At 38.8% G+C, this 21,763-nt stretch overlaps 1 protein-coding gene across 3 annotated transcripts in view; it reads left to right on the forward strand.

The window, feature by feature from the left end:
* Nucleotides 1-21,763, forward strand: part of RGS22 (regulator of G protein signaling 22) — a 143,243-nt gene that overhangs the window by 120,579 nt on the left and 901 nt on the right. For all 3 annotated transcript variants that reach the window (XM_069600519.1, XM_069600520.1, XM_069600518.1), the window contains 4 exons: nucleotides 1,989-2,147; nucleotides 16,374-16,472; nucleotides 21,140-21,233; nucleotides 21,342-21,422. In XM_069600519.1, coding sequence (XP_069456620.1) covers nucleotides 1,989-2,147; nucleotides 16,374-16,472; nucleotides 21,140-21,233; nucleotides 21,342-21,422 — 433 coding nt within the window. The remainder of the gene's footprint in view (nucleotides 1-1,988; nucleotides 2,148-16,373; nucleotides 16,473-21,139; nucleotides 21,234-21,341; nucleotides 21,423-21,763) is intronic.

Genomic DNA, 21,763 nt, shown 5'->3' on the forward strand with positions numbered 1-21,763 from the left:
GTAATTTTCATAAATAACATGAATGTTATTAACTGCAACTTTCAGAAATAGAGCAATTTTTTTCAGGCACCCTGTTCTACATGCAGGATCTTAGTTTCCCAACCAGGGATCAGACCCATGCCCCCTGCACTGCAAGTGGGGACCCCTAACCACTGAACCTTCAAGGATTCCCAGAAATAGAGAAATTTCATGTCTGCCTCGAAATAGTGTGCCCTAATAGGGTAACTTTTACTGGGAAGCCTTCTAGGTGACAAATACATTTGAGAGCTGGAAGTGACTCAGGTTTTGGAGAGAGAACTGAGAAGTAGGGCCAATAGTTGGTAAATGGAGGTGGAAGAGGAGTGTTTAAGAAATTCATATAAAAACTACCATGATCCTTTGACATTGGAGCAGGGGATTACGTAAAAGCATGGTGTGCATGCTATGTTGCTTCAGTCACATCCGATTCTTTGTGACCCTATGGACCATAGCCTGCCAAGGAATTCTCCAGGCAAGAATACTGGAATGGGTTGCCATTTCCTCATCTAGGGTATCTTCCAGACCCAGGGATCGAACCTGCAGCTCTTATGTCTCCTGTATTAGCAGGCGGGTTCTTTACCACTAATGCTACCTGGAAAACCCCAAAATCCATGGTAGATGAAAACTTTTTTAAAGCCTGCTGCTGCTACTGCTAAGTCACTTCAGTTGTGTCCGACTCTGTGCGACCCCATAGATGGCAGCCTACCAGGCTCCCCCGCCCCTGAGATTCTCCAGGCAAGAACACTGGAGTAGGTTGCCATTTCCTTCTCCAATGCACGAAAGTGAAAAGTCAAAGTGAAGTCGCTCAGTCGTGTCCGACCCTCAGCAACCCCATGGACTACAGCCTACCAGGCTTCTCCATCTATGGGATTTTCCAGGCAAGAGTACTGGAGTTGGGTGCCATTGCCTTCTCCGTTTTTAAAGCCTACACTTCGTCAAATAAAGTATCATCTTTAGCTTTTGTGTTCACAATCCCAAGAGGCTATAGAAGTCAGTGACAAGATGGTATCTTAAAGGGAGTAAATAATTATAGAATTACTAATTATATTCATGTACAGAAAGGAGGAGTGATGAAATGTATCATGATGTTCAGGACTGTGTTGATGACTGCAGCATTTACTTTCTAAACACTCCACTTTCCTCCTGAAAAGTTGGCTTAGAGCCTAATGGGATGGTTCATTTTTCTCCAGGGCATTAGATAAAGTCCATTCCCAGCAACAAGATGTTGGACTTGATCTGATGTGGCAAGCCCTACCTTCTTGGAAGTAACGTATGCCTCTGGAACTGATGGAAAAACTTGGCATGAAAATTTGAGCAACAATTCTTATCTCTATAAATATCACAATTAATCACTTAATGTAGAGTATCCTCATAGAAAGCATTTGTCCAGGATACCACTCTGCTTTTTAAATGTTACTTTTCTTGCTCTCACATAAAAGAGAGATTGTATCATTTAAAAGTTACTCAAGATTTATTCTTAGATCTGCAGCTTTGTTTAAGAGCTTTTCCAGAGGCAAAATGGTATTTCCTTTCTCTAAAAGAAGGGAAAGGAGGGGTGGAGAGGAGTCCCCCTTGATGAACTGAATATTTGGAATACTTGCATAAAACAGCCGAGTGTGTGGCAGATCAACTGGTATAAGTTTTAAAAGAAAACATATATTTCTTATTTAAAAAGACCTAATGGATTCTTTATTAATACAATCAATTGGTTAGGGAAACATAAAGTGACTTTTAACTGTATTTAAGTGTATGTTTTTTTAAAAGAAAGACTTCTCTCGTTGGTAGTAAAAACATTGATGATAAGCATGTGCCGAGCTAAATTATACCAAGATGTCTGGAGACAATAAGTTGGAGGAAACATGCTGTATATTAAAGATAGAATAGTTAATCCATTATTATGGTGAATTAGAGTTTAAATTGGTACATTTGTATAAAATTGTAATCTGAGACATACTTTGTTTTTTATACAGATGACAGTTTTTGGAGTTCTGTTTAAATTTTGGCCTCAGTTCTGTGAGTTTAGGAAGAACTTAACTGATGAAAAAATTATGAGTGTTTTGGAGAGAAGACAAGAATACAGTAAGCAGAAAAAGAAAATGGCAGTCATAGAAGATGAAAAATTTGTAAAGGTGAGACAGGAATCATTTGGGGTTTAATCAGACTTTTAAAAGGTATGTGATATTATTACTGAGTCCAAGCTGTCTCTGCTTGCCGCACGACAGGCCAATGAATCTGAGGGGTTGAGGCAAGGAAGAGACATTATTAATCAGGGAGCCAGCTGACTCAGAAGATAGCAGACTAGTGCCTCAAAATAACCATCTTATTGAGGTCTGGATGCCAGATTTTTATAGATCAGAGAATGGGGGGAGACCAGGAAGCAAAGTAAAAAAGGCCATTAATCTTGCAAACATCTACAATGGCAAGCCTTAGGCAGAGGATGTGTTAATTTCTTCTTTCCTGCCATCTACATGTGGACAGGGTTCTGAACCCAAAGCATTTAGCAGTCAGGCAGAGGGGCAGGATTCTCTGAGGCAGGCCATTCTGTATGATTATAATAACAAAAGCAACGAAAAGCAAGTCAAAGAAATGGTTCCAATGTGGACTCAGAATTGGTTTCTTCTCTGCAAATGCTATGTGTACATTTGTAGAATTTGGGATGAGCAAAATACAGAGAAGTTATAAAGTATGGATTTTAGTGACTTTCAAGCCTTCAGTCAGAAGTTTCAGACTTGTTTTGAAGTTAAAAAAAATATCTCAAATATCATCTCATCTATGTACCTCTCTTGGAGAGCACTTTATATTTGTCTTATGAGTAGGTTTTTGCATCTGTCTTTCTCACTGAACTGAGATCCTCAAAGATACCATCTGTCTTATTAAATACTTCCACCACTATCCAGCACATGTTCAATTGTTAATCATTATTTACCAGATAAATCTGGGAATGAATGAGATAGTATTATGTACTTGGGGCAGCACTTTCAATATTAAAATTAGAGAGTGATACACTGACTGTGAAACTTACGAGTCGTAAGTTGGCCAGCCTGCCTCTCTGTCCGTTATCAATTTATCTATCTCTTTATCTATTTTTTCACTTGAGAAGGGGTAACAAGTAACATATTTCATCTTATTTATAAGCTTCACCCCTATTCTCTTTTTTAAAAGAAATTTAAAATATATCTAAAGATATAAAGGAAATATAATTATAACCCTCATATTCCCCAGGTCAACATAAACACTGTTAACATCTTCTACATTAGTTCATTTTTCCTTTGTAAGTGAAATAGTGCAGAACACTGTGCCCTCTTCAGCCCAGTCCTGAGCTCTTTCTTATTTTTACTGCATAGTTTTACTCATTTACCTGTTTGGCCGTGCTGGGTCTTCGTTGCTGCATGGACTTCCCTCTGGTCACAGTGTGGTGGCTCCTCTCGGTGTGGCTCCCAGGCTCTAGAGCGCAGGCTCAGCAGTTGTGGCGCACGGGCTCTGTTGCTCCACAGTATGTCAGACCTCCCTGGATCAGGAATCAAACCCATGTCACCTGCACGGCAGGTGGATTCTTTACCACCGAGCCACCAGGAAAGCCCCCAACCCTGAGTTCTATTACCTTCCCCACTTCCAAGAGCAACCATTACGTTTTGCATATGTTCTCAACAACTCCTTTTTAAGATACTGTTTTATATGGGTATATGGATTCATAAATGATACAGAGGACTATTTTGTATGTACTTTAACTTACATAAATAGTGCCATATTTTATTAGTCTGCTCAGGCTACTATACCAAAATATTACAGAATAGATGGCTTAAACAACAGAAATTAACTTTCTTATAGTTCAGGAGACTAGAAGTCCCAGCTCAAGGTGCCAGCTAATAGGATTCTTGGTGAGACCTCTCCTGGCATGTACAAGGCCACCTTCTTATGTCCTCACAAGTTGGGGAGAGAAAGAGAGCTCTCATCCTTTCTCTTCTTGTAAAGCCACAATTCCTTTGGATTATGACCCTACCCTTATGACCTCATTTAACCCTAAATACCTCTTAAAGGACACCTTTATTTGATGTTAGCTCTAGAAGGTCTTGTAGATCTTCATAGAATCGGTCAATGTCAACTTCTTCAGCATCAGTGGTTGGGGCACAGACTTGGATTACTGTGATGTTGAATGGTTTGCCTTGGAAATGAACCAAGATGATTTTGTCATTTTTGAAGCTGCACCCAAGTACTGTATTTCGGACTCTTTTGTTGACTATGAGGGCTACTCCATTTCTTCTAAGGGATACTTGCCCACAGTAGTAGGTATAATGGTCATCTGAATTAAAGTCTCCCATTCTCATCCATTTTAGTTCACTGATTCCTAAGATATCGATGTTCAATCTTGCATCTCCTGCTTGATCACATCCAATTTGCCTTGATTCATGGACCTAACATTCCAGGTTCCTATGCAATATTGTTCTTTACAGCATCGGACTTTACTTTCACCACCAAACACATCCACAACTGAGCATCTTTTCCACTTTGGCCCAACCTCTTCATTCTTTCTGGAGCTATTAGTAATTGCCCTCTGCTCTTCCCGAGTAGCGTATTGGCCTTGGGGATGCTCATCTTCTGGTATCATATCTTTTTGCCTTTTCAAACTGTTTATGAAGTTCTTGCAGCAAGAATACTGGAGTGTATTGCTGTTTCCCCCTCCAGTGGGCCACGTTTCATCAGAACTCTTCATTATGACTGGTCTGTCTTGGGTGACCCTGCATGGCCTCACTGATAGCTTCACTGAGTTATGCAGGCCCCTTCATCAGGACAAGACTATGATCTATGAAGGGGGGAGGAGAGGAGCCAAAGACAGAGATGCTCTATACAGCCAGAAAAAACAAGACCTGGAGCTGACTGTGACTCAGATCATCAGCTCCTTACTTATTGCAAATTTCAGACTTAAACTGAAGAAAGTAGGGAAAAACCAATAGGCCATTCAAAGTGAAAGTGAAAGTTGCTCAGTCATGTCTGACTCTTTGTGACTCCATGGACTGAGGCTTGCCAGGCTCCTCTGTCCATAGAATTCTCCAAGGCAGAATACTGGAGTGGGTAACCATTCTCTTCTCCAGGTGATCTTCCCAACCTAGGGATTAAACCTGGGGTTCTTCCCAACATAGGGATTGAACCCAGATCTCCCATATCTGAGCCACCAGGGAAGCCCCAATAGGCCATTCAGGTATGACCCAAATCAAATCCCTTATGATTATACAGTGGAGGTGACAAATAGACTCAAGAGATTAGATCTGGTAGACAGAGTGCCTGAAGAACTATGGACGGAGTTTGTAACACTGTACAGGAGGCAGTGACCGAAACCATCCCAAAGAAAACAAAATGCAAGAAGACAAAGTGGTCGTCTGAGGAGGCTTTACAAATAGCTGAGGAAAGAAGAGAAACAAAAGGCAAGGGAGAAAGAGGAAAAATATACCCAACTGAATGCAGAGTTCCAGAGAATAAATAGCAAGGAGAGACAAGAAAGCCTTCTTAAAGGACCAATGCAAAGAAATAGAGAAAACAATAGAATGGGAAAGACTAGAGATCTCTTCAAGAAAATTAGAGATATCAAAGGAATATTTCATGCAAATATGGGTACAATAAAGGACAGCAACGGTGAGGACCTAAGAGGAGCAGAAGAGATTAAGAAGAGGTGGCAAGAATACACAGAACTATGTAAAAAAGGTCTTAATGACCCAGATAAGCACAGTGGTGTGATCACTCACCTAGAGCCAGACATCCTAGAGTGTGAACTCAAGTGGACCTTAGGAAGCATTACTATGAACAAAGCTAGTAGAAGTGATGGGATTCCAGCTGAGCTATTTAAAATCCTAAAAGATTATGTTGTTAAAGTGCTGCACTCAATATGTCAGCAAATTTGGAAAACTCAGCAGTGGCCACCGGACTGGAAAAGGTCAATTTTCATTCCAATCTCAAAGAAAGGCAATGCCAAAGAATGTTCAAACTACCATACATTTGCACTTATTTCGCATGCTAGTAAGGTTATGCTCAAAATCCTTCAAGCTAGGCTTCAACAGTATTTGAACATAGAACTTCCAGAGGTATAAGCTGGGTTTAGAAAGGCAGGGGAACCAGAGATCAAATTGCCAGCATCCAGTGGATCATAGAGAAGCAAGGGAATTCCAGAAAAATATCTACTTTGCCTCACTGACTCTGAGGAAGCCTATGTGGACCACAACACACTGTGGAAAATTCTTGAAGAGCTGGGAATACCAGACTACCTTACCTGTCTCCTGAGAAACCTGTATTCAGCAACAGTTAGAACCAGACATGGAACAACAGACTGGTTCCAAGTTAGGAAAGGAGTATGACAAGGCTGTATATTGTCACCCTGTTTATTTAATTTATATGCAGAATGAAAAGTGTAGTTGCTCAGTTGTGTCTGACTCTACTACCCTATGGACTATATTGCCTGCCAGGCTCCTTCATCCACAGGATTTTCCGGCCAAGAATACTGGAATGGGTTGCCATTTCCTTCTCCAAATATGCAGAATACATCCTGCAAAATGCCAGGCTGAATGGATCACAAGCTGGAATCAAGATTGCCAGGAAAAATAGCAATAGCTTCAGATACCCAAATGATACCACTTTAATGACAGAAAGTGAAGAGGAGCTAAAGAGCCTCATGATGAGAGTGAAAGAGGAGAGTGAAAAAACTGCCTTGAAACTCAACATTCAAAAAACTAGATCATGGCATCTGGTCCCATCACTTAATGGCAAATAGAAGAGGAAAGAGCAGAAGCAGTGACAGATTTTCTTGGGTTCCAAAGTAACTAAGGACAGTGTCTGCAGTCATGAAATTAAAAGATGCTTGCTCCTTGGAAGAAAAGCTACAACAAACCTAAACGGCATATTAAAAAGCAGACATCACTTGCCAACAAATGTCCAGATAGTCAAAACTATGGTTTTTCCAGTAGTCATGTGTACATGTGAGAGTTGGTCCATAAAGAAGGCTGAGTGCCAAATAATTGATGCTTTCAAATTATGATGCTAGAGAAGACTCTTGAGAGTCCCTTGGGCTGCAAGAAGATCAAACCAGTTAATCCTAAAGGTAATCAACCCTGAATATTTATTGGAAGGATTGATGTTGAGACTGAAGCTCCAGTACTTTGGCCACTTGATGCAAAGAGCTGATTTAATGGAAAAGACCCTGCTGATGCTAGGAAAGATTGAAGGCAAAAGGAAAAGGGGGCTGCAGAGGACAAGATGGTTAGATAGCATTACCGATTCAATGGACATGAATTTGAATGAACTCCAGGAGATAGTGGAGGACAGAGGAGCCTGGCATGCTGCAGTCCGTGGGGTCACAAAGAGTCAGACCTGACTTAAGAAATTAACAACAGCAACCTCTTAAAGACCCTACCTCATGATACAGTCACAGTGAAAGTTAGGACATCAACATATGAATTTGGGAGAGACATAGTTCTTTCTATAGCACATATTGTGCTTTATACATCTTGCATTTTAAATTTAGTGTTGTTTTTAATTCTACCCACACTGCTCTACTTAGATAGATCTCATTTATTCAGCTTAATTGCTGCATTCCCATCATATGCATAAATATACTATTTAACTATTTCTTTATTGTATTTTTCAATTCATATATGGAGGCATTCCTGTAAATGCCTCCATATTCACGTGATTAAAATGTTTTGGGAATGGTTAAGTAATAGGGTATGAATGTGTGTCAGTCTATGTTCTTATTTCTCCTCATCTGGTATGTTCAGACTTCCAAATTTTTGTCCATCTGTTGATGACAAATGGTATGTCTTCATACTAATGCATTCATTTCTATCCTCCTAATTATTAGTAAGGGCTTCCCAGGTGGCTCAGTGGTAAGGAATCTGCCTGCCAATACAGGAGCCACAGGAGATGGGTTGGATCCCTGGGTCAGGAAGATCCCCTGAAGGAAAAAATGGCAACCCTCTCCAGGATTCTTGCTGGGATAATCCCATGGATAGAGGAACCTGGTGGGCTACAGTCCATGGAGTCATAAAGAGTTGAACATGACTGAGCGGCTGAGCATGCATGCTATTATTAATAAGATGGAACAATTTTTCACATGTTAACTATTGAGGTACTGTATCAGGATTGTAGTAAGCCTATAGTTCAGTTTGAGAATTTATGTCATAAATTAGAAAGCATTTTGTTTTCTAATCCATGAACACAGTTTATTTCTGTTTAGTTCTTCTTTAATTTATTTCATCAATGATTTTGCATTTTCTGTGACATCTTGAATATATTTTGTGAAATTTATTCCAAAGTATTTCATATTCAAGATAATGTTATTGCTATTTTTTTAAATCTCAAATTCTAATTTTTTTAGAAAAAAATTTTTATTTTGAGATAATTAACATTCCTCAGTTCAGTTCAGTGGTTCAGTCGTGTCTGAGTCTTTGCGACCCCATGAATCACAGCACGCCAGGCCTCCCTGTCCATCACCAACTCCTGGAGTTCACTCAGACTCACTTCCATCGAGTCAGTGATACCATCCAGCCATCTCATCCTCTGTCATCCCCTTCTCCTCCTGCCCCCAATCCCTCCCAGCATCAGAGTCTTTTCCAATGAGTCAACTCTTCTCATGAGGTGGCCAAAGTACTGGAGTTTCAGCTTTAGCATCATTCCTTCCAAAGAAATCCCAGGGCTGATCTCCTTCAGAATGGACTGGTTGGATCTCTCTGCAGTCCAAGGGACTCTCAAGAGGAAATAGCAAAAATAGTAGAGAGGTCTCATGTACCTTCCACCCAGTTTCCCCCAGTGGCTACGCCTTGCTATTACAATAGTAAAATCAGGAAATTGATATTGATACAAGGTGTGTGTATAGTTCTGTGCCATTTTGTCACATGTGTAGATTCAAGTAACCAACACTCTATTCAAGATGCACCACAAAGATGTTCCTTGTGACTGTAAGTCATCTCCAACCAATTATCCTGATATGTTAGCCATCAATCTTTTCCTCATTTATATAATTTTGTCATTTTTGAGAATGTTTTATAAATGGAATCATACAATATGTGACTTTCTGAGACTGGCATTTTTCACTCAACATGAATACCCTGGAGATCAGTCCACGTTTTCATGTGTGTCTGTCGTTCATCCTCTTTATTGCGGAGTAGTGTTCTGTACCACATTGCTCCACAGTTTAGCCATTCACTCACTAAAGGACGTTTGCCTAGTTCCTGTTTGGGGCTATTACAATAAAATGTTACATGTCACTCCCACTGCTGTCTCCTCCTCCTCCTTCGTATTCTTATTTGAATGCTTTTATTTTATAACAGCTTTATTGAAATTTAATTCTCATACCATAAAATTTACACTGTTAAAGTGCACAATTTTATGGCTTTAGTATATTTGCAGAGCTGTGTGACTATCACTGCTGCTTAACTGTAGAACATTTTCATCACCCCCAAAAGAAACTGTATACCCAGTAGCAATCACTCCCCTTTCCTCCTTCCTCCCTAGCCCCTGGAAACCACTGATCTACTTTCTGTATCTGGACATTTCATATAAATGAAATAATACAGTATGTGGTTGTATGACTGGCTCCTTTCACTTAACATGGCATTCTCGAGGCTCATCTATCTTGTAGCGTGTGATCTATCAGTAACTGTAATCTATCAGTTACTCTTATGACTGATATTACACTGAATGGTTATAATGCATTTTGCTTATCCATTCATCAGTTGATGTATTGGGTTGTTTCCACTTTTTGGCTTTCATTAATAATGCTGCTGTGAACATTCTTATGCAACCTTATATATATAGACATGTTTTAATTTTTCTTGGGACCTAGAAGTTGAATTATTGGCTCCTTTTGAGGAATTGCCAAACTTCTCTAAAGCTATAGTATCATCTCGGTATCTTGATTTTCACGTGGTATCTTTTTCCATCTGTTTACATTACTACCTGTATCATTATATTTGAATGAAGTTTCCTATAGACAGCATATAGTTGGGTCATGGTGGTGTTTGGTTTTTGGTTTTAATCTGCTCTACCAATCTCTTCCTTTTAATTGGCATGTTCAGTCTGTGCATCTTTAGTATAGTTATTGATATGTTAGTTTTTAAATGTCATTGTACTTTCTGTTTTGCTTATTCCCTCTCTTCTTCTATTTCCTTGTCTTATATTCCTGTGTATTACTTGTACATCTCTTAGAATTTCATTTTGGTGCATCTCTGTTTAGATATTTCAGCAGTTACTTTAGATATCACCTTTTACAAGCATAACTTCTCAATTTATTGGTGTTGACATTTTACCAGTTTGGGTCTCAAAACTACCTCCCTTTAAGTCTCTTTCCCCTCACCTGTTTACAGTTATCTTAAATACTTCTCAACATATATTGAGAATCCCATCAGACAATTTTATAATTTCTGCTTCAACTGTTAAACATAAATCAGGAAACTCAAAGTGAAAAGTCCTTTGTATTTACCCCCCTGTTGCTCTATTTTTCTTCTGTTTTGATGTTCCAAGATTTGTTTTGTTCTTTCTTTTTCCTTTATGTAAGGTATTGTTTCTCACTGCTTTCAAGATTCTTTGTGTTTAGTTTTCAGAATTTTGAATATGATATGTCTTATGCAGATTTCTTTGGGTTGTTTCTGTTTGAGGATTGCTCAAGTTCTTGAGTCTGCATATTTATATCTTTTGCCAAGTTTGGAAGAGGGGTATTTATATTAATGCTACATATATTTGTGTATATATATGTATATATGCACTTTCTTTATGATCCATATTCATGATACCTTGGGTACTTCATTTCTGAGAGATTTTTGTTTTTTTCAATCTTTTTTAAGTTCAGTAAACAGTCATTTTACATTTTCCTTTTAAAATGTTTTGATCTGTTTCTGTTCTGAGTTTCTGCTTTTAGAATTTGGAGTTTTATGTCATATATGCAAATGTTTGTATAGGAATATTTTATCCATTTTGGGCTCCTATGTTAGAGTTTTATGATTCATGATTGGATTTCTTGGAGAGTACTGTTATCAACTAAAATATTGGACTTTTCATTTTGTTTTATTCTTGCAGTGGTTTTATGGGATACACCTGTTACTTTCTGCTCATTTTAAAATGTCTTATATTTTTCTCAACCACCAATAATAGGGAGTAGTCAGAATTTTAATACACTATGGATGGGAGTGGAGATTGAACTTTAGAAAACAATTTTACTTTATCTGGTAAATTAAAAGATGCACTTAGCCTTCAATTTATCAAATCTACTTGTAAATACATATATCCTAGAGTAATTTATGGACACAGATATCAGGTGATATGCACATGGTTTATAGCACCCATGTTTTCAAAAGCAAAAATATCAGAAGCTATCCAAATATCTATTAACAGGAGATTGTTAAAAATAAATTCAAGTAGTAGAACACTTGCTGTGATGGAAAGCAAATAAACGATCCTACAATACTAAATGTAGACACACATTGGGGATGTGCTGTTGGCTGGGAAAGTTGCAAAAATGTGACGTCAACTCCGCTTATGTAAAGTTAAAATTCAGATAAAACGAATCAATACAAATGTGATAAACTATAAAAAGAAGGAATGATAAACACAAAGTTCAGTACAGTGGTTACCTTTATAGGTTGGGTGGAGACAGATGATGTGATTGGGCAGGCAACACAAAAGGGAGCAGAGGTGCTGGAAACGTGGTGTCTCTTAAGCTTTGGTGGTATTGTTATTATTCATATCCGATTGTTAGAAATATTTTAATAAGCATTTAATATGTAATAACATTTTTAGATGAATGATACTGCAAAAAATTACCAGATTTTCAAAAGCTTCTCTTTGGTTGATGTTTCCTATCATTGGGAGGTTGAGGGTATTTCCAGTATAGAGTGGGAATTGGGAAAGGCCTAAGAGCAAGAAAATAGGAAGAGGTGTCTGTAAAATCTTGCTTCCACTGAATCAGTTCTTCACAATATGACTTCACATATTTTTGGTGATGTATTAAAAGTTCTTTAATCATAGGGCAAATATTTACTCATATACAACTTATGAGTGACTTGTATCTTCCCAGGTGGTGCTGGTGGTAAAGAATCCACCTGCTGATGCAGGAGATTCAAGAGACATGGGTTCGATCCCTGTGTCAGGAAGATCTCCTGGAAGAGGAAATGGCAACCCTCTCCAGGATTCTTGCCTGGAAAATCTCATGGACAGAGGAGCCTGGTGGGCTGCAGGCCATGGGGTCACAAAGAGTCAGACACGACTGAATGACTGAGCACACAGCTCATGTATAGAAATGAAATGTTATTACACTTAAATATAATTAGTTTTAGATTATTTATTTTAAAAATTTCTGCAGTTATTTCCCTTCCATTGGTTTGGGTAATAAGTGACAGATCATATAATACAAAAGCTGATTTCTCCCTCAAACCAGCTATGCATCTGGCCCAATCTATATAATCTGACAAGAAACAGAGTTCACTAAATAAAAACCCTCATATTTACCTTCTTCAGACCCTTGAGGCAAGTACGTGTCTGACTGAGCCACATGAATGTGATACTAATTTGGTAGGCTCAGGAAGAAAATATATTTGAAGGGTTCATTTAGGGAGGAAAAAATAGAATGTTGTCTAACTTAAGTACATTTGGAGCTTTTTTCTGATTACATCTGTGACATGTAAATAACTTCACCAATCAGATGAGTCCTATGTGAGCCTGCTGCATTTTTTACTAATGTGGCCTAAATAGTCTCTCAAAAAGAGCTCCCTCTCCTAATCCCTTTCTTCCTTATTTCACCAGACTTTTATTGATCATCTACTACATAGAATTTTATTGATGATCTATTTATCCCTTTTATATATGCTAGGAACATGAATATAGAATTTACATGTAGTGTAAGGATAGAAACACACACATATATACTTAACTGAAAAGAATATAAACGAAAAACTGAAATCCCAGAAATTTAGTAATTAATTATTTGTGGGGGGAAAGTAAAGGATCTCAAAGAAAAGGTAAATTTGAGTTAAATAGTAAGCTCTATTCGGGTCTACCGCATTGCAGGCAGATTCTTTAGCAGCTGAGCCACAAGGGAAGCCCAAGAGTACTGGAGTGGGTAGCCTATCCCTTCTCCAGCAGATCTTCCCAACCCAGGAATCGAACCAGGGTCTCCTGCATTACAGGCAGATTCTTTACCAACTATTCAACAAATAGTTCTAAATGTATGCATGTATGCCCACTCAGTCGTATCTGACTTGTTGCGACCCTGAGGACTGTAGCCCACCAGGCTCCTCTGTCCATGGAATTTTCCAGGCAAGAATCCTGGAGTGGGTTGCCATTTCCTCTTCCAGGGAATCTTCCCCACCCAGGGATTGAACCCCCATCTCCTGTGTCTCCTGCTTTGGCTGGCAGGCAGATTCTTTACCACCATACCACTTGGGAAGTTCTCAAATGTATACTTATTGAATAAAGGTTATAGAAGTAAGGAGGATATAAAGAAGATCTCTTACTGTATCTCAAATTCTTAGGAAGAACTTCACAGCTCTTTAAGTGTCATCCCAAGTATTTTCTTTACCAAAGTTTGCTTTGGTAAATATATTGTCTGACACAAAAGTTGGAACATATAGTGTGAATGAGAGTAGAGAAAATCTTACATTACTATCTCTCCAGAAAATCCAGAATGTACATTTGTATCATCCATATTACATTTTGGTTATGGAAATGCAAGTGTCCAGAAGTGATATTCTGATCTATCTGTATCTGTCAACTAGTAAATGATAACATGGTTAGGTACAAATATTGACAATCATTTTGTAGAGTAAATAATCCCAAAGAAAACATAGGAATTTTAATTTAAATATTTGTACTATATACAGTAAATGTATTGCCATCACTTACTAGTGATTGCAGCCATGAAATTAAAAGACGCTGGCTCCTTGGAAGGAAAGTTATGACCAACCTAGACAGCATATTAAAAAGAAGAGACAGTACTTTGTCAGCAAAGGTCCATCTAGTTAAGGCTATGGTTTTTTCAGTGGTCATGTATGGATGTGAGAGTTGGACTATAAAGAAAGCTGAGCGCTGAAGAATTGATGCTTTCGAACTGTGGTGTTGGAGAAGACTCTTGAGTGTCCCTTGGACTGCAAGGAGATCCAACCAGTCCATCCTAAAGGAGATCAGTCCTGGGTGTTCATTGGAAGGACTGATGTGTTTTTTTTTTAATTTATTTATTTTTTTAATTTTAAAATCTTTAATTCTTACATACGTTCCCAAACATGACCCCCCCTCCCACCTCCCTCCCCACAACATCTCTCTGGGTCATCCCCATGCACCCGCCCCAAGCATGCTGCATCCTGCGTCAGACATGGACTGGCGATTCAATTCTTACATGATAGTATACATGTTAGAATTCCCATTCTCCCAAATCATCCCACCCTCTCCCTCTCCCTCTGAGTCCAAAAGTCCGTTATACCCATCTGTGTCTTTTTTCCTGTCTTGCATACAGGGTCGTCATTGCCATCTTCCTAAATTCCATATATATGTGTTAGTATATTGTATTGGTGTTTTTCTTTCTGGCTTACTTCACTCTGTATAATTGGCTCCAGTTTCATCCATCTCATCAGAACTGATTCAAATGAATTCTTTTTAACGGCTGAGTAATACTCCATTGTGTATATGTACCACAGCTTTCTTATCCATCCATCTGCTGATGGACATCTAGGTTGTTTCCATGTCCTGGCTATTATAAACAGTGCTGCGATGAACATTGGGGTACATGTGTCTCTTTCAATTCTGGTTTCCTCGGTGTGTATGCCCAGAAGTGGGATTGCTGGGTCATAAGGGAGTTCTATTTGCAATTTTTTAAGGAATCTCCACACTGTTCTCCATAGTGGCTGTACTAGTTTGCATTCCCACCAACAGTGTAGGAGGGTTCCCTTTTCTCCACACCCTCTCCAGCATTTATTGCTTGCAGATTTTTGGATCGCAGCCATTCTGACTGGTGTGAAGTGGTACCTCATTGTGGTTTTGATTTGCATTTCTCTGATAATGAGTGATGTTGAGCATCTTTTCATGTGTTTGTTAGCCATCCATATGTCTTCTTTAGAGAAATGTCTATTTAGTTCTTTGGCCCATTTTTTGATTGGGTCGTTTATTTTTCTGGAGTTGAGCTGCATAAGTTGCTTGTATATTTTTGAGATTAGTTGTTTGTCAGTTGCTTCATTTGCTATTATTTTCTCCCATTCAGAAGGCTGTCTTTTCACCTTGCTTATAGTTTCCTTTGTTGTGCAGAAGCTTTTAATTTTAATTAGATCCCATTTGTTTATTTTTGCTTTTATTTCCAGAATTCTGGGAGGTGGATCATAGAGGATCCTGCTGTGATTTATTTCTGAGAGTGTTTTGCCTATATTCTCCTCTAGGAGTTTTATAGTTTCTGATCTTACTGATGTTGAAGCTGAAACTCCAGTACTTTGGCCACCTGATGTGAAGAGCTGACTCATTTGAAAAGGCCCTGATGCTGGGAAAGATTCAGGGCAGGAGGAAAAGGGGATGACAGAGAACGAGATGGTTAGATGGTATCACCGACTCAATGGACACGGGTTTGGGTGGACTCCGGGAGCTGGTGATGGACAGGGAGGCCTGGTGTGCTGTGGTTCATGGGGTCACAAAGAGTCGGACACAACTCAGTGACTGAACTGAACTGAACTAGTAACAACAGATTTCTCACATGCATTTATTTTAACACAGAAAGTATAAAGTAAAGAAGACCAACAGAGTATAAGTTTGTTCCAAGATGCTATAGTCAATGAAGACATATGAGAAAATATTGGAAAAGTGAATATGGGAAACTCATGATTTTTTTGTAACATGAAAATATATCTTCTGAAAAAAATCACTTACTATAAAAAGCATTGGGTTTACCTAGGTAACCATAGGCATGACTCTTAACCCTCTTAACCTCAATTTTATCTATCAACTGATAAGTGATAATATTAACCTCATATGATGTGAGATGGATTAATTGAAATGATATGAATAAAAGAACTTGTAGAGTATTCAACTATATAATTGTAAGGTATTATTGATCCAAGGCAGTATAGTGTAGTAGATAAGAGTGCAGTTTCTAGAGTGAGCCTACCTAGTTTTGAATCCTGGCCTTACCATTGATCAGTTCTAATACCTCAGGGGAACCACTTCACTTCCCAAAACCTCATTTTTTTCCTATGAGATGGAAATAGTAAGAGAACTCATATAACAGAGTAGAATTAAATATAGTATGTGAAGCATACTACATGTCATAAAGATATTATCTTATTGTTGTAGTAAGTGTCCTTAATAACCCCCTTTTTAGAATAATTTAATTTAATATAATTTTACAGGATGGAATCAAACAATATTCAAGTACTTCAGGATCTGTTCTCAAAACAGCTACTTTAACGAGTGACCCAGGTTTAGGCATGCAAGCATACGGCCGACAGGTAAGCAGGAAAGATATCACTTCTTCTCTAGAGTATTGGATAGTGTAATGGAGTAGCTGAGTTATTTTTAAAGTAATAGATATATGTTTGTTTGAAATTGAGGCTAAAATTCCATGAGGAGAGACTGGAATAGAGTTTCCTTGAGTCTTCAGAGAACATTACAATTTCGGCTGATCCTGAAAAACATAATCAGAGAAAATAATTTCTGGATACATACAAAGAAGATTTTAGTGGCAGAAGTTGAGATAATTATCTTATTGGAAAAGAGATAATCATATATATAAGAATATATGTAGGTTGATATAGTCTTAGGTCAAGAGAAGAAAGAAGAATTTCAAATGCTAGTATCAATTTTTTAAATTATTTGAAGTGGTGATAAAATTGATCAAAAATGAATATATGTACATATATGATCAATAGCTAATATATCTTTTTGATAATACATGATCAGCAACTAATATATGTACAATTTTTATGTTTATATTTATAACATATTAATATAGTATCCCAGAAATTTTATAAGTTATATACATTTTTAAAGACTGATATTAAAAGTGTTTATGTCATAGGCTAATACTAGCTTAAGAAACAATCTTTCTGGTAATCAAAATGTCAAATGTGTTCAGCCTCCTAGCTAAGATAACTGATAGATTATGAAACTATTATTGAGATAAATGTCCAATTTTGTGAAGCCATATATTGAAAAATATATATTTAAAAGTGTGTGATACCTAATGCCATTTAGAATAACATTTATTAGCAAATGACTAGCATTAAGTTTCAGAAACACAGTGTAAAAATAAGGGGAGAGGAAGTCTCTTCCACAAATGTTGCTGGGCAAACGGGATAACTACATGTGAAAGAAAAGAAAGTAATTAGATCATTCTCTAACTCCACACACAAAAATAAGCTCAAAATGGATTAAAGACCTAAATGTGAGGCCAAACACTATAAGATTCCTAGAGGAAAACATAAGCAGAAAACTCTTGACATAAATCATGGCAATATCTTTTTTGGTCTATCCCCCAGAATGAGGGAAATAAAAACAAAAATAAACAAATGGGACCTACTTAAACTCCAAAGCTTTTGCAGAATAAAGGGAACAATAAACAAAATGTAAAGACAGCCCACAGATTGGGAGAAAATATGTGCAAATGATGTGACTGATAAGGGATTGCTGCTGCTGCTGCTAAGTCGCTTCAGTCGTGTCCGACTCTGTGCGACCCCATAGACAGCAGCCCACTAGGCTTCCCCGTCCCTGGGATTCTCCAGGCAAGAACACTGGAGTGGGTTGCCATTTCCTTCTCCAATGCATGAAAGTGAAAAGTGAAAGTGAAGTTGCTCAGTTGTGTCCAACTCTTAGTGACCCCATGGACGGCAGCCTACAAGACTCCTCTGTCCATGGGATTTTCCAGGCAAGAGTACTGGAGTGGGGTGTCAACGCCTTCTCCCGATAAGGGATTAGTCTCCAAATTTTACAAACAGCTCTTGAACTGCTCAGTATCACAGTAATCCAAATCTATGCCCCAACCACTAAATGCTGAAGAAGCTGAAGTTGAACAGTTCTAGGAAGACCTACAAGACCTTCTAGAACTCACACCAAAGATGTCCTTTTCATCACAGGGAACTGGAATGCAAAATAGGAAGTCAACAGATAAGTTTGGCCTTGGAGTACAAGATGAAGCAGGGGAAAGGCTAACAGAGTTTTGCCAAGAGAACACTTTGGTCATAGCAAACACCCTTTTTCAACAACATAAGAGAAGACTCTACAGACATCACCAGATGGTCAACACAGAAATCAGATTAATTATATTCTTTGCAGACGAAGATGGAGAAGCTCTATACAGTCAGCAAAAACAAGATCTGGAGCTGACTACGGCTTAGATCATGAGCTGCTTATTGCAAAATTCCAGCTTAAGTTGAAAAAAGTAGGAAAACCACTTTCCTACTTCCTGAATGAGGCAGATCATTCAGGTGTGACCTATATCAAATCCCTTATGATTATACAGTGGAGGTGACAAATAGATTCAGGAGATCAGATCCGGTAGACCGAATGCTTGAAGAATTATGGACAGAAGTTTGTAATGTTGTACAGGAGGTGGTGACCAAAACCATCCCCAAGAAAAGAAATGCAAGAAGGCAGAGGGTTGTCTGAGGAGGCCTTACAAATAACTGAGAAAAGAAGAGAAGCAAAAGGCGAAGGAGATAAGGGAAAGATATACCCAACTAAATGCAGAATTCCAGAGTATAGCAAGGAGAGATAAGAAAGCCTTAAGTGAACAATGCAAAGAAACAGAGGAAAAATAATAGAATGGGAAAACTAGATATCTCTTCAAGAAAATTGGAGATATCAAGGGGACATTTCATGTGAGGATGGGCATGATAAAGGACAGCAATGGCAAGAACCAAACAGAAGCACAAGCGATTAAGAAGAGGTGGCAAGAATACACAGAACTATAAAAAAAAGCCTGAGTTATGAAGAACTGATGCTTTTGAATTGTGCTGGAGAAGACTCTTGAGAGTCCTTTGGACTGCAAGGAGATCAAACCAGTCAATCCTAAAGGAAATCAACTCTGAATGTTCATTGGAAGGACTGATGCTGAAGCTGAAGCTCCAGTATTCTGACCTCCTGATGTGAAGAGCTGACTCATGGAAAAGACCCTGATGCTGGGCAAGATTGAGGGCGGGAGGAGAAGGGGGCAATGGAGGATGAGACGGTTGGATGGCATCACCGGCTCAATGAACATAAGTTTGAGCAAACTCCAGCAGATAGTGAAGAACAGGGAAGCCTGGCATGCTGCAGCTCACGGGATTGAAGGAGTCAGACATGACTTAGTGACTGAACAACACCACCACATGCTTGACAGCATCAAAACAAACAGCCCACTCAAAAGAGAGGGGCAGAAGAGCTAAGTAGACATTTCTCCAAAGAAGATATACAGATGGCCATTCAGTTCAGTTCAGTTCAGTCGCTCAGTCGTGTCTGACTCTTTGCGACCCCATGAATCACAGCACACCAGGCCTCTCTGTCCATCACCAACTCCCGGAGTTCACTCAAACTCATGTCCATCGAGTCAATGATGCCATCCAGCCATCTTATCCTCTGTCGTCCCCTTCTCCTCCTGCTCCCAATCCCTCCCAGCATCAGAGTCTTTTCCAATGAGTCAACTCTTCGCATGAGGTGGCCAACGTACTGGAGTTTCAGCTTTAGCATCAGTCCTTCCAAAGAACACCCAGCACTGATCTCCTTTAGAATGGACTGGTTGGATCTCCTTGCAGTCCAAGGGACTCTCAAGAGTCTTCTCCAACACCACAGTTCAAAAGCATCAATTCTTTGGCGCTCAGCCTTCTTCACAGTCCAACTCTCACATCCATACATGACCACCGGATGGCCATTAGGCACATAAAAAAATGTTCAACATTGCTAATTATAATGAAATGCAAATCAAAAGTACAATAAGGTATCACCTCATACCTGCGAGAGTAGGTATTACCGAAAAGTCCACAAACAATAAATGCTGGAGAGGGTGTGGAGAGAAGTGACCCTTCCTGCACCATTTGTGGGAATGTAAATTGATACAGCCACTGTGGAGAAAAGTATGAAGGTTCCTTAAAAGACTAAAGATAGAGCTACCATATGGTCCTACAGTCCCACTGCTGGACAGGTATCTGGAGAAAAACACGGTCTGAAATGCTTCATGCATCCGAATGTGCATTGCCGCACTGTTTACAGTAAGACAGACATGGAAGCAATCTAAATGTCCACAGCAGAGGAATGGATAAAGAAGATGTGGTGTGTATTTACAAAGGAGTATCACTCAGCCACTAAAAAGATTGAAATAATGCCATTTGCAGCAACATGGATGGACTGGAGAATGTCATACTGAGTGAAGCCAGACAGAGAAGGTGAAGTGTCGTATGACACCCCTTACATGTGGGATCTAAAAAGATATGATACGAATGAACGTCTGTGCAAAACAGAAGCAGACTTAGAGACTCCAAGAATGAGCTTATGGTGGCTGGGGGGAAGGTTGGGGAGAAGGGACAGATAAATTTATATTTTAAATATATATTAAAATATACATAGTCTTTAATATATATTTAAATATCTTTATATTTCTTTTACTATTTTGTTAATTTTTAATATATATTATATAAATATAATATGTTACAACTGAAAACTATTAAGAGAAAATCTGAGACTTCTCATCCATCACAAGGAATAATTTTTTCTATTTCTTTAATGTTCCATCTATATGTGATGAAAGGTGTTTTTTAAACCTCTTGTGATCCTTTCATGATGAGTAGGAGTCAAATCATTATTATTATACACCTTAGCTTAAACAGTGCTATATGTTGATTATATCTTAATAAAACTAGAAGAAAAATGAAATTATTAAAATTTAGATCAGGGCTAAAGAGAAATACCTTTACTTCATCATAAATATATCTATATAAAGTAGATCGATGACAGTTAGTCGTACCGAGGTTAAATTGGTAAGCTCTGTGAAAATTCATATAAATTTATGACATGTGCATGTTTTCTGTATTCTGTTCTTTGACATTAAAAGGCCTTTAAAGGAAGGGGCTGATATAAGCTGTCTTACCTTCAGTTTATTTCCTGGGCCAAATATCTCTAAAATTAATTTTGTGAATTGTTTTTGTAGCCAACCTGGTGCTACTCAAAGTACATAGAAGCCTTAGAACAGGAACGGATTCTTCTTAAAATTCAAGAGGAGCTGGAAAGAAAGCTGTTTGCAGGTACGTTTGGCTCTTTGTTTCCAGGGCTGCTCTGTGGTCTTCCGTCACAGACTGATTCTGGAGGGCTTTGCTGATGATCCCTTCACTGTTCCTCTTGTTTCCGGGCAGCCACACCATCGTTCACAAATTTCAAGTCTGCTGCTTCCACCCTGTCTCTGAAAAAGACCGTGTCCTCCCACAACATCCAGAGTGAGTATCAGGCGGCAGTCTGATTTCAGTTCTTCCTTCCTTCCTGTCAGAACTCTGCCTCTCCCCTGGCCACCTGGAGAGGGCAGAAAGGGATGAGGACTGACTCCCTCCCAACGGCTCCGACCCCCAAGTTGGGAGAGTTTCAGAGTGTAGGTGTCCCATCTCTTTTGTCTCTGTTTTCTCCTCTTTTGCTGAGGAGGAAAGACTATGACATATACGCAGCACTGCATACCGTTTCCAGACTGACGGCACTCATGGGAGTGTATATCCTGCTGCTAGGTGCAGCAGAAGTTCATAGACTGAATTGATCAGTCCCATCCATGTCCCTCTGACTCACACGC

This window comes from Ovis canadensis, chromosome 9, assembly GCF_042477335.2.
Source record: "Ovis canadensis isolate MfBH-ARS-UI-01 breed Bighorn chromosome 9, ARS-UI_OviCan_v2, whole genome shotgun sequence".
Taxonomy (NCBI): Eukaryota; Metazoa; Chordata; class Mammalia; order Artiodactyla; family Bovidae; genus Ovis; species Ovis canadensis.